Source organism: Gopherus flavomarginatus, chromosome 3 (genome assembly GCF_025201925.1).
Source record: "Gopherus flavomarginatus isolate rGopFla2 chromosome 3, rGopFla2.mat.asm, whole genome shotgun sequence".
Taxonomy (NCBI): Eukaryota; Metazoa; Chordata; order Testudines; family Testudinidae; genus Gopherus; species Gopherus flavomarginatus.
This window is the reverse complement of record NC_066619.1, coordinates 235,902,536-235,915,019: the sequence shown is the minus strand read 5'-3', so window position 1 is coordinate 235,915,019 and position 12,484 is coordinate 235,902,536. Positions and strand designations below refer to the sequence as shown.

At 37.8% G+C, this 12,484-nt stretch overlaps 1 protein-coding gene across 3 annotated transcripts in view; it reads right to left on the bottom strand.

The window, feature by feature from the left end:
* The window catches only part of CORIN (corin, serine peptidase), a 299,165-nt gene that overhangs the window by 260,038 nt on the left and 26,643 nt on the right, over positions 1-12,484 (bottom strand). For all 3 annotated transcript variants that reach the window (XM_050947416.1, XM_050947417.1, XM_050947418.1), the window contains exon 2: positions 2,877-3,021. In XM_050947416.1, the coding sequence (XP_050803373.1) occupies positions 2,877-3,021 (145 nt within the window). The remainder of the gene's footprint in view (positions 1-2,876; positions 3,022-12,484) is intronic.

Below are 12,484 nucleotides of genomic sequence, written 5' to 3'. Positions count from 1 at the left end.
AAGGGCCTGATTTTCAGGGAGTGAATGCTCAGCATTTTCTGAAAATCAGCTCTTTAAAGTGTCTCAAATAGGATACCTCATATCACCAGAATATAGCTGTACTGCCCCAGTTGCCTCATAGTGGATTCCAGACTTATTTTACATCAGAACTAGGAAGATGAGAGCAGCCTATCCAGAAGTCTGCATTAGGATAAGGAGAAAGTCAGAAGGTTGATAGATGTATATTTAGCAGGGTGAATGGAAATATTTTATATCAGCTCGATACAATGTGTGCACATACGTGTGTGTACCTGCCTCATCTTATGAATATAATTGAAAATAGCAGTAGTAATGAACAGGGCACGCTTCAGGGGTTTTGCCGCCCCAAGCAGCCAAGAAAAAAAAAAAAAAGCCACGACTGCGATCTGCGGCAATTCAGCAGGAGGTCCTTCGCTCCAAGCGGGAGCGAGGGACCCTCTGCCAAATTGCCACCGAATACCTGGACCTGACACCCCTCTCAGGAGAGGCCGTCCCAAGCACCTGCTTGCTAAATTGGTGCCAGGATCCATAATTTTACTACAAGTTTTCAATAAGAAATGAAACACTTTGCCTGCAAAGTGGAGCCAAAATGTTCCCAATTTTCTAATGGACAAGGTAACCAAAGTTAAGCAGAGAAAGTTAATTTCAGCAATAGAATGTAAAGTTCAAAACAACACATGGGAATTCTCCATTCATGCTTCAAACATCTATTATTCTTTCAAGGGCACCAAGGTGTAGTATGTGAGCACAGACTAATGAAGCTTAAATTTTTTTTGTCCTTTTCATTACAAAAAGGCATTTTTTCATTCCTTAAAAACATAAATCTAGAATCAGTGAAAGATACCAGATTGACAGCACTGGAAACTGATCTGAATTTGAAAGAATGACCTGAATGTAGCCTATCTCCAAATGCCAGAGCAGATTACATTATTCTGACATTATACACACTTTAAGGATGCCCTTAGAATTACCTGTTTATTCTGATTATTATTTATTACTCTGTTTTCCTAGAGCAATAAGAACAGCTTTAGTTTAAAGCACACTGATGACACAAGTAGACTTCTTTTCCAGGCTATCTAGAAATAACCTAAAAGGATGCTAGAGACAGTTTTGCTGGTTTATAGATGTCCCAGAATTAGATCTGACCAATAACATTGGGTCTGATTCTCCTTGCACATATACTAGTTTTACACTAGTGTAATTTCACTGATTTTAGTGGTTTATGCACGTTAAGTATGATCAGAATCAGGCCCCCTTTGCCTGGGCATTTTGCAGTACAATTTCAGTATGTATTATGTAGACATTTTCTTCTAAGGAAGAGATTGAGTATGACACACAAACACACCTACCATTTTTCATCTATTTTCTCATTTAATAATGAAAATCTAAGGCAAAGGATATAAAGGATTCAGATGAACTGGGAGGTATCACATTTCCTAATTGTCAGACTTACATTATCTTAATCCACTTCAGCCTGTTCTCAGTTTAAAGATAGATCCCAAGACTTAGTTGTCAATCACCACATTTATTAGTTTTTTATTCTGGCCACCCATCCTAAGCACAATGAAAAGACCAGACATTATGGGTCTTGTTGCAAATTATCCTCCATAGTCTGAAATGAATATAGAGATTCAATTTTATTTGAATTTGGCAGAGGCAGAGCTGTTAGCTAAATACATATTCAGTTTTATTTCCAGACATCCAGTTTCAATTGTATGGTATTTCTTTAGATTGATTGATTTTTTTAATTGGGAAAGAGCTGATAATTTTGTATATTTTACTAACTTTTTGCAACTGGCAAAAAATGCACATTCCTTAGTCTCCCTAAGAGAGGTAAAACACTGTTTCATGGATAATACTTCAAGTGAAAAAGGCAGGCAGTATCAGCCAGCACTGAAATAAGAGGTAGTTATGCTGCTAAACCATTGAACGCATTTCAATAAAAAAAATTTCTTTACTGGCAACCCCTCGCCCAAAAAAAAGTACACAAGCAACTACAACCCTACGGTACAGCACACAATAAAAGCAAAAAGTTATATAATGTGTTATCCGAACACTCTTCTCTCTCTCTCATCATAGGTATGATTTAATTGCAGGCATGTCAACTTTGTTGTGAAGGTAACAAAGAACTAGCTTTTTTTAAATCATTGCTCTCTAATAAATCATTAATTTGTTAATTCCATACCAAACATGCAGTTAATTAATGGATTGAATAACTAAAAATTTAAGTATATCTGCAAATCTATCTTCAATTAAATATGATTGTGGTTCTGAAATTATGTGTATTTAAAGTTAATAATAAAACACTTAGATTTTATTGGTGAAGGGGAGGAGATCTTTTAGCCTGTTCAGAAAGTTTTATTGCTACTTGTAAATTTCTCCTGAAAATAGATATTAGGTTTATAAATTGGTGTGTGTAATGGTAAGGGAACAATATGTTGTACCACTTTGAAAGATTTAAATATATTTATTTCACACACACACACACATATATTTAAAAATTTATCATTAAGTGCTTGTAAGAGTGACTATTGAAAACAATCAATATAATGTATGTTCAAGGCACCAAGTATATCAAAAATTAATTTTCAGAGACTCAAAAATTATTTCCTCCTAATTACTTTTTAGTGATTTTTAAACATAAACAATCAAAATCAGGTATTCTCTGCAACTGAAGCAGCATAGCAGAACTGGAAAAAAAAAAAGCATAGTTTACTTAGTTTTAAGTGGATGTTCTAAGACATTTGTTTACATTCTAGAAGTAGACTGGACTGTGAGTTTATAGTGCTTATTTGATCATCTTGTTAAAATACAACTATATTTCAGTTTGCTTCTCTTTAGTTAAGACTAGTACTCACCTACAAAGGTAAGCAGGAACACCAATAGGAGGATGAGAGCACAGATGCATGGAATCAGTATTAGTAGCAAAAGTCGAAGGTATTTGGCAGAAGCCAGCTTCTGAGAGCAACCATCCCCCATGTTATCTTCATCTGTTCCTAGGACCTGAAACACAGAAGAGTACAATTTTATCATTCTGATGTAACTCGGTAACTCCAATGATATATTTCAAAACTAGTGTTATCTGATACACATAACAGCTGTACTGCAGAAATATATGCCATAAATATATTTAGGTCATTACTGAAAGGTAATATAAAAATTTTAACTGGCCTGTCAACAAATAAGCAGTACACATAAGTTACATATTTAGCTCATCCTTCAATGTGTTAGAATGTGTCCACCACCAGCATTTCAGAAACTTGTTTGCTGAACTTTTTAAATGGTTAGGCTGAGTGAAAGTCATTGAGTTTTGAGAGGCATAAAATGCATATGAAAATTTAAACAATAGGGGCTAAATTCTGCCCACCTTACTCAGAGGTGTAGAAAGTAGTCCATTTAAAAACAGTTATTAATGGCTGCATAACTGACTCAATCTTTTTCAAGGATATATTATTAAGGAATCTATCGGTCTATTATAAATCCTGTTTTAAATAATAATACTCATCTTTTAAGCACTATGATGTTTTTTCATCTTCAACACACTTTACAAACTGTAACTTATTATTCCTCACCGCACACTCCGAAGCTGATAAATATTATTTCCACTTTACAAATGGGGACATGAAGGACTAGGGAGCATAAGTTGAATTTTCTGAACTTGGTGGAACTAGTCGATGTGCATAAAGTTAAACATGTGCAAAAGTCTTTGAAGGATCAAGTTTCAGAATGCATGATGTACACAGAAAAAAGTCCTTATATGCCAGAACTGTACTCAAGTCTATGCTTCAATCTAGTAGAAAAACACTGTCCCTTTTAAACAGAGACAAAATTATGAACATATGTTTAACAGGAAGAGTGGATTTGTTGTCATTCAATTTTTGTAAAAGTACATACACAATCCCGGTTTTAAAAACATTTAAAAGTCTACATTGGTTTTTGCTTGCAAGACTCTAGGGTGAACAATATGCATTTGATAAGGTCACAGGATGGTGAAGTTATTAATTTCAGACTGCCATCTCCCCTAAAGCTGACTTGATATGATATGAGCAATTATCTAAGATCTTTGTCAAGAAAATCAGTCATACTGAAGTTTGTCCCTTTTTCACTAGATAGAGGGAGACAGTGACAGGACACAAGAATACAAATACACCCATTACCATGACAGCATCTTACCCCAACCACATGGAAAGGGACTCTGGGAAGCTGAAATCCATAACCTATGGCTGGGATCTTTGCCCATAATATAAATGCCAATAGTTGAAGTGTTCTCCCACTGGTAGTTTCTGTTATAAATGTCTTTTTGTGGAGAAAAGGATATCAGATTGTCTGACATAAACCGAAGTTTGACTGCTGCTTAAGAAACTGTTTCTTAACACAGAGGTCTTACTTATTTACCTCCTAGGCTTAGCCCTCCCTTTTATGGAGGTGGCTGAGAAGATTGTAGATGACAAGTATCTAGAATAGAATTCTTTGGCATCATCCAATCTGTCCAGTCCTAGAATGGCACAAACAATACCAGTGTGCAAGATGGATGCGAGACAACTCTCCATCCAGATAAGATAGGAGCTGTCATCTGTTTTTGATACTATTGATTATGAGTTGCGGTTGACCCAACTGTATGGACAGGAGCAAATGACCAGGATTTCATTACTGTGATTCCATTTATTTCTTTTGAACATCATTGGGTAATGTTACTCATCTGCATTAAGAACCCTCCAGTATGGGATCCCACATAGATTTCTTGTGTCACTATTTCTGTTCAATATAAAGATAAAGTAACATTGAAAACTGATAAGGCAGCAGCAGAGCCTGAGCTATTAGCTGTAACTCACGATACTCAAATATGCATTGCTACCTCTTCTTATCACAGTTATTCCATCTCAGCACAGTTGCATTGTCTGGCTCAGGTTGCAGGTCAAGCTACAGATGATGAAAATATTGCTTTCATGACAAGGAGAGCATTTGAAGCTGTCACTTTGGGGTCAGGATACTGCTAGCTTTTGATATGGTTTTCCCGAGTTGATAGGACTCTCAACTCAGAGGCCACAACAAACTGAATATGTAAACCAATGTTTCATCAGTTGTCAGGAGAACTTTTTTAACCCTCAAAATATTCAGAAGTTGCAATCTTATTTCTGGACTTGGACCAGAATTCAGGCTTTTGTGACCTCTCAGCTAAATTACTGCAATGCACTCTTTAGGTTGTAGATACTGCACAGTACGCACAAGATTCTTCACCAATGAGAGTCTGTGAGCAGAACTTGCTGCCTAACGTTCAGCAAGTGCACTTCAAAGTTAATCATTTCAATTTTTCGGTCCCAGGCAAAGCCAATTGAAATCATCCTGGCTAAAAACACTGATGAACACCTATTCTCCATGAACTTATTTAGTTCTTTTTTAAACCCTGTTATAGTTTTGGCCTTGACAACATGATCCCCTGACAAAGAGGAAATAGTATTCCAATAGTAATAAAGTCCTTCACTGCAGGCTATTCCAGGAGATAAAGGACCTTCCCCTTATAGCTGACAATGGTGGGAACTATTGCCCAATCACTAAAAAGAACTGGCAGTCAATGTAAATACTGACCCATGACAGTACCAAATGCTTGGCTTAAGAATAATGGAGATATGATATCAGACATCATAACAAAGTTTTGTAGTCAAATAAAGAACTGAGAAAACAGCCAGCAGCGTAGGACCATTTCCTTGACTAATTTTCAATTTTCTTCCATGTGGGAGATTTAACATTGGTCCTACATGAGATCTTAATTCTTTATTCTGTGCTGTGTGGCATATAATTGAAAATATGAGACGAGAGTTGCAGCCACCATAGTACAGTCATGAAGAATCATGTAAGGAGAGATCTAAAACATGTTATGACATAACTGTCTCACCAGTGCAGACAGTGAACTTTCAAAAGCCCTTCACCATGTGTTCCTCAGTCTCTGTGAGAGACATTTTCCAGAATGCTACTGACATAATTTATGTGAGCCATCTTATGCAAGAATCTGTGTACTAGAGATGTATCACAGGAAACAGAAATATTTAAAAGCATGACCAGTAATGGTCAAAATGATTATAAAGAAGATTTTAAATGTTTTGGATTTAATAGTTTTTGTATCTATCTATAGTCAATACATATTTTAGATATTTTCTTTACTACAATTCAGTTGCTAAATGAAACCAAAATAAATCCTATTTCACTGACAATCTACTTTCACAAATATTAATGTGATATTAAGGAATTATTATTAGATATAAATTTGCATCCAATAACTGCCCCGGAATTGAATGTTGAATTGTGGAAGAGATTATTTTTCAAAAGACCCTTAATTGGCAGCATAGTGATAACAGCAAAGCAAATATTTATAAAACAACTAAAATGACTGTTCTGTTTTTCCTATTGCAGAAGGAGTTCTTATTACTCAAGTAGAAACACTAGACTAACTTAACATTAGCATCAGTGAATCATCAGGAATAAACGTAAATTTGTTTTCTTTCAGTTGAGCATCTTTATGCTTTTTAGTCACCCACATCTATAGAAAATATGAAATAACTAGAGGTTGTTATGATGGAGGGCCATTCTCTATCACAAATGAGAACTTAAGGATATTGATTTAAAAGACTGGGCCTTTTCAGCTTGGAAGAGACAACTAAGAGGAAATATGATAGGTCTATAAAATCATGAATGGTGTGGAGAAAGTGAATAAGGAAATGTTGTTTACTCTTCCACATAACACAAGAACCAGGGGTCACTCAATGAAATAGGCAGCAGGTTTAAAACAAACAAAAGAAGTACTTCCTCACACAAAACACACAGTCAACCTGTGAAACTTATTACCCGGGGATGGTGTGAAGGTCAAAACTATAACAGGGGTCAAAAAAGAATTAGATAAGTTCATGGAGGATAAGTTAATCAATGGTTATTAACCAAGATGGCCAAAGATGCAACCCCATGTTCTGGGTATCCCTAACCTCTGACTGCCAAAACCTGGGAATGGATGACAGGGGCTGGATCACACAATAATTGCATGTTCTATGCATTCCATCTGAAGCACCTGGCATTGGCCACTGTCGGAAGACAGGATACTGGGCTAGATGGGAGCATTGGTCTGACCCAGTATGACTGTTTTTATGTTCTTATGTCCTATAGAGCTAATTATAAAAGCATTCCACTTGCTATATTATAGAATCCCTGATGCCATTCTCTTCCCTGCCACCACCGAAACTTTGGGATGGGCTAGGAATTAGAATCATAGAATCAGAAGGTCAGAAGGAAATACAAGGATCATCTAGTCTAACCCCCTGCCAAGATGCAGGATTTATTGTGTCTAAACCATCCAAGACAGATGCCTATCCAGCCTCCTCTTGAAAACCTCCAGTGAAGGAGCTTCTACAGCCTACCTAGGCAATCTAGTCAATTCATGCACCAATGCTTGAAATAGTGTCCTAAAGTAATATTTTCGACTACTTGACCCTCAGGAATAAATGCCACCTCATCACAACAGTGGGTGTATTTCCGATAGAACCAACAGGGGAAAGGCAAACCCTGGAGTCCTGAGAGAAGGGGTCAAGGGAGGGGCAAGCTTGACTGCTCAGGGCCTTCTCATTCAGAATACACATGGAGAGCCTGTCATTGGCTAGGCTGAGGGAGGGAAAGAGTTGATGGTCTCTCACATCATCCTCCCTTTATTTCTGTATGTGAAGCCTTCAGGGCATACAGCAGCCATTCTGCTGCCATTTCTACCTGCTACTCCATCCTTCCTGCCCTATAATGGATGTAAGATTTGAACTGTATTTCTAGGCTGCGGTGGGTCTGATCAATAGTTTCTGAGGATCAAGAAGGAATATTTTATTCAGGGCAAAATTGACAAGGTTTCCAATGGTTTTCTTCACCTTCCTTGCACCATCCTGGAGGCCTGGCTTTAGATTAATAAGGAGTAAAGATGGGGATTTAAAAGCTGTACATTTATAAGTGCATTAGTAATTTCTTTCCAATTTGTGGCAAGTGTCCACTGATGTCAAGAGGCTCAAAGATAAACATGAGTAAGAGAGCCAAGAGATAATTACTGGAACCTGCTGGCCTGTAGAAAGACCTTAACTCTTCATAGATTGAGCTACTCTTCATGTGTACCCTCATTCTCTCAAAAAAGAGTGAGAAGACTGGGGGATAGAATGAATCCTAGTGGTGAAGATGAAGGGGGCTGACCTTGAATATTGGTTATTTGACAGGGAAAGCATTTAACACTGCACTGGACCCTAGCTCAGTGGTTTGAGCACTGGCCTATTAAACCCAGAGGTTGCGAGCACATAGGGATCTGGGGCAAAATCAGTACTTGGTCCTGCTAGTGAAGGCAGGAGCCGGACTCGCTGACCTTTCGGGGTCCCTTCCAGTTCTACGAGATAGGTATATCTCAAATAAATGCCTGGTGTTTGGTTTGATGTCTCTCCCCTCACTACAGCTAATAAAGTTGCAGCCTTCCCCTTTAAAATTCATCGCCATGTCTATGTTTATTTCTCCTGCATGTCCTGAACAAAGTTATGTTGTTTAACTATTGCTGACCTGGCGTTGTAGCAAGGGTGTTGCAGCAAGAATTAGTACTGTAAATGCCTCCTGTAGCATGTGAGTACATAAACTTCCCTGTATAAATAAAACAAATATAGAATCGTAATGACAATACCAGTCATAAAAAGTTGATTCAAGGAGGGTTTCTTTCAATTAAGTTAAGGGCTTACTGATAGTCTGAAAACTTAACCTTCATTTTGTGCCATTATAAAAATCATTTTTCTTCAACATAATCAGTTTCCATATTAAAACAGGTGTCAGCTGTGAATATGTAGCAAGCTTAAAACATCAAACTGCAGGCTAAAACATTCTCTCCTACTGAATTGCTATTAACTCTACTTAGCTGAGCTCCATGCTTCTGTACTGATTGCGATAAAAGAAATAAAACTTGCAACAAGCATGAGCTAATTTTAATTCACTCTACAAGAAAAACCTAGTCTGATGATAGCCAAAACACTCCTTTAATCCCCACTGTACATGGCATAGTTGGCTCGCTCAAATGGGAGAGGCTCATTCTGTCCCATTCTGTTACTTTGCCTGCTTCTGGTCTCAGCCCGCTGTGGACTAAATGTGAGGGACAATGCACAAGAAAGATACAGAATGGGGGACACCAAAAAATCTAAATGATGTGGGAGTCATTCCTTCAGTTGAAATATTTTTCCTGTAATCTCAGTTTCAAAATTCTTTATTTCTGATGTAAATAATTTTCAACAAATTTGTTTGTCACAGAGATAACTTTGGTCCTGGAAGCTGCAGCATGGCCCAGCTCCGATGCTCCACCCAGGGAGATAGGAGAAATTTGTCTCTAGGATTCAATGCTGTTTCTGTTGCACTACTATCACTTGCTTGTTTTTTCCTGATTCGCTTACGGGACTGGGCTTCTTTGTAGTTAGTATCAGGCAAGATATCTTTTGATATGTCTTCAAATCTTTTGAAATCATTCCTCAAAGTGTGTAAGTGGTCTGTTGTAACAGTTTATCTTTGGAGAGTTATTCAGTAAAAAGAAATTTTGAAACTACTAAGTGTGTGGGTATGGGTGTGCGCACGCGCATAACCGTCTTTTAATAAAGACTGGTACTGGATTCATAAGAAGAGAAAGATAGTGAATCGTATTATAATTTTCACTTGGTACTTAGAGGCTTCCTACAGAAAATCCAATCTCTCGCAAAAATACGAATTCAAGATCTGTGAAAATACTTTAAGTCAGATAGAGGAGTTCTGCAGCACATAATTGTTAAGTAAGTTTACTTACCTCCCCTCTCTGTATGTTACTTATAGAATAATGAATATTAATCAAGACATGGACAGGATGTGCATTTGACAATCTGAAAAGGTCTGCTATCTGTGGAGGAAGCAACTGACAATAAAGAATATAATATCAAAATATATGAGGATTCAGCCAGAGTAAAAGATCATCTGGTTGCAGTAACAAGCAATGGCCGAGCATGCGTCCCAGTCAAAGAAACGGGAAAGCAAATCACCAAAAAAAGACTTACACAGAAATCAGTGCACAGACAGTGGTGGATAGAGACCGAATGCGTTTATGACTGAAGATTAACAAATTCAGGGCTTATAGAAAGATACCTCAAAAAAAGAAATAGAGAGCCTCATTATGAGTGCACAAGAGCAGTTCTTCAGGCTTAACTACTGTTGAAACACAATTGACCAACAGAACTGTTCCCCAAACTGCAGAATGTGTTCTGAAAAGAAAGAGATGGTGGAGCATGTGCTGAGCACCTACAGGAGCCTGGCTGAGAGAAAATATATGAACAGAAACAATGAGGGCACCAAGTGTCTGAATTGGAGCCTCTGTGGGAAGCATGGATTTAAACAAACCATACAATATTATGACCTCAGAATTGAAAGTGCTATAGAAAATGAAGAGACTAAGATTTTATGGGATTTGGCAACTGTCACAGACTGAACAGTGCAGGCAAATGGACTGGACATAGTTGTAGAAAAGAAGACAAACAAGGCTATGTTAATTGATATTGCCATACCAAGAGACAACAAGAGAAGGTAGTGAAGTATGAAGAACTTTTCCATGAAGTGGAATGACTGTGGAAAACTAGAAAAAAGACCGCCCCATGGGTGTGAAAGATCAGCTCAAGAACTCATGAGATGTGCAAGACACCACAATCAGTGACGTGCAGAAAACAGTATTCTTAAGCACCGTGAGAATTTTAAGACAAGTTAAAGGAGAATTTGAGCACCTAAAATGCTGGAATTCTGCAGAGGGTTTAACAAAATTCCTGACTACTCAAATCTTTGGAGTCCATTTGTGGTCAAGATTTATTGGTGACTCAAGGGAATAAATGTTAATCAGTAGTTTTCCCCTTTTTATACTTAAAGATCTTGTATGTGCTGAGGGTTAAAAAGGAAAAAAAAATCTCCATGATGTAATATTGAGGGATAACAAAGATTTGGCCAGATAAATATATGGATGGGAGACCTCCAAGGAAAAAAAGAAAAGACAAGCCTGTAGAATATTTTTATGCACCAGATTATAGCTCCTATTTTATCTCTTTGAATCTCTTCCAACATTTCTTATTAGCAGGGCTTGAAAAAGCCACTCACCCCATCACCAGCAGAGTGGGAAGGTTTCCCTGATGAATGTGGGAGTCTAAGTCATCAATTAATGCAGAAGTTATGTCATTTTTAAAAAACTACCTATGCCATATGGTTGCAAAGATAAGCTTTCAAATGAGAACTGATTGTAAACTATTGCCTTGTCTTCCTGAATCTGGAGAGACAGCTCCAGTACCTTACCCGTTGTCCATACTTCTGCCTAGTAGATGCAGAGTAACATTAACAAGACTTTGGTCAGCTTCACTAATATTATTCAAAATTATGTAGGTAGCAGTGAAACTGTCAAGATAAATTTCACTTTTCTGCTTCTGCTCCTTGGGGATTTGATGAGCAGAGGCAGGTAGTAGAGCTATTAACACAAGAAAACAGAGTCTGGAGGCAAAAAAAAGTAGCAGAGATTTCATAACACTCTCCACTTGCAGCAGCCAAGAGACTCCAGGCAAGAGACAGATTAGCAGAGACCCTCCTCCATTTTGTGCAGTTAGAACAATATGAAGGGAAAGAAGAGACAGCAAGTTGCCCTCTGCCTTTAGGATTACAGATTTAAACATATTAGACGCCAACCAGCTTGTGATGTTGCACCCAATAAGGCTTCATCGGAATATGCTTATGAATGTATATATGATATAACTGGAATATGTTTTATGCTACATATGCCATGTAACGTATTTATGTAAAGGTTATGATCTACTGAATATATCATCCTATTGCTATGCATGTGTCGTTGTATTCGAAGCTATGAATATTGGCTGTGTACTTGCTTGATTTCTAAGTAGCCTTCAGCTTCTTGAGAAAGGAATATGCAACTTAAGTGCCCAATCAAGAAACATTTAAAGGACAATGAATCTTGGAAGGCTCCAATCCACATAAGAAGTCTACCTGAGGATGTTCAGGGTAGCATTAAACAATGGCTGCTGCCTGTAAAAACTGAGTTATGCATGGACATGTGACTTGCCCATGTGACTCGCCCATGTGACTCCAAAACTCCATCTTGGAGCTGGACTTTGCATAGGAGAGAGGAGGGGGGTCTCTACCCACAAGAGAAACTCTTGGGAGACCCCTTCATTTTGTCATCAGCTGGCTCAAGAGATAGCCTCTTCACCCCCAAAGATACCTGAACGAAACTGGAGCAAAGGACAGTAAACTACAGGTGGTGTGAGTGATTGCTGGACCCAGATTACAAGGAAACTAGTCTGAAAAAGGAAGCTTACTAGAACACCATGGAGGGCGAGATTTTGTCTGCATTCAGTTTTCTTACTGTATTAGACTCAGATTTGCATGTTTTATTTTATTCTGCATGGTAATTCACTTT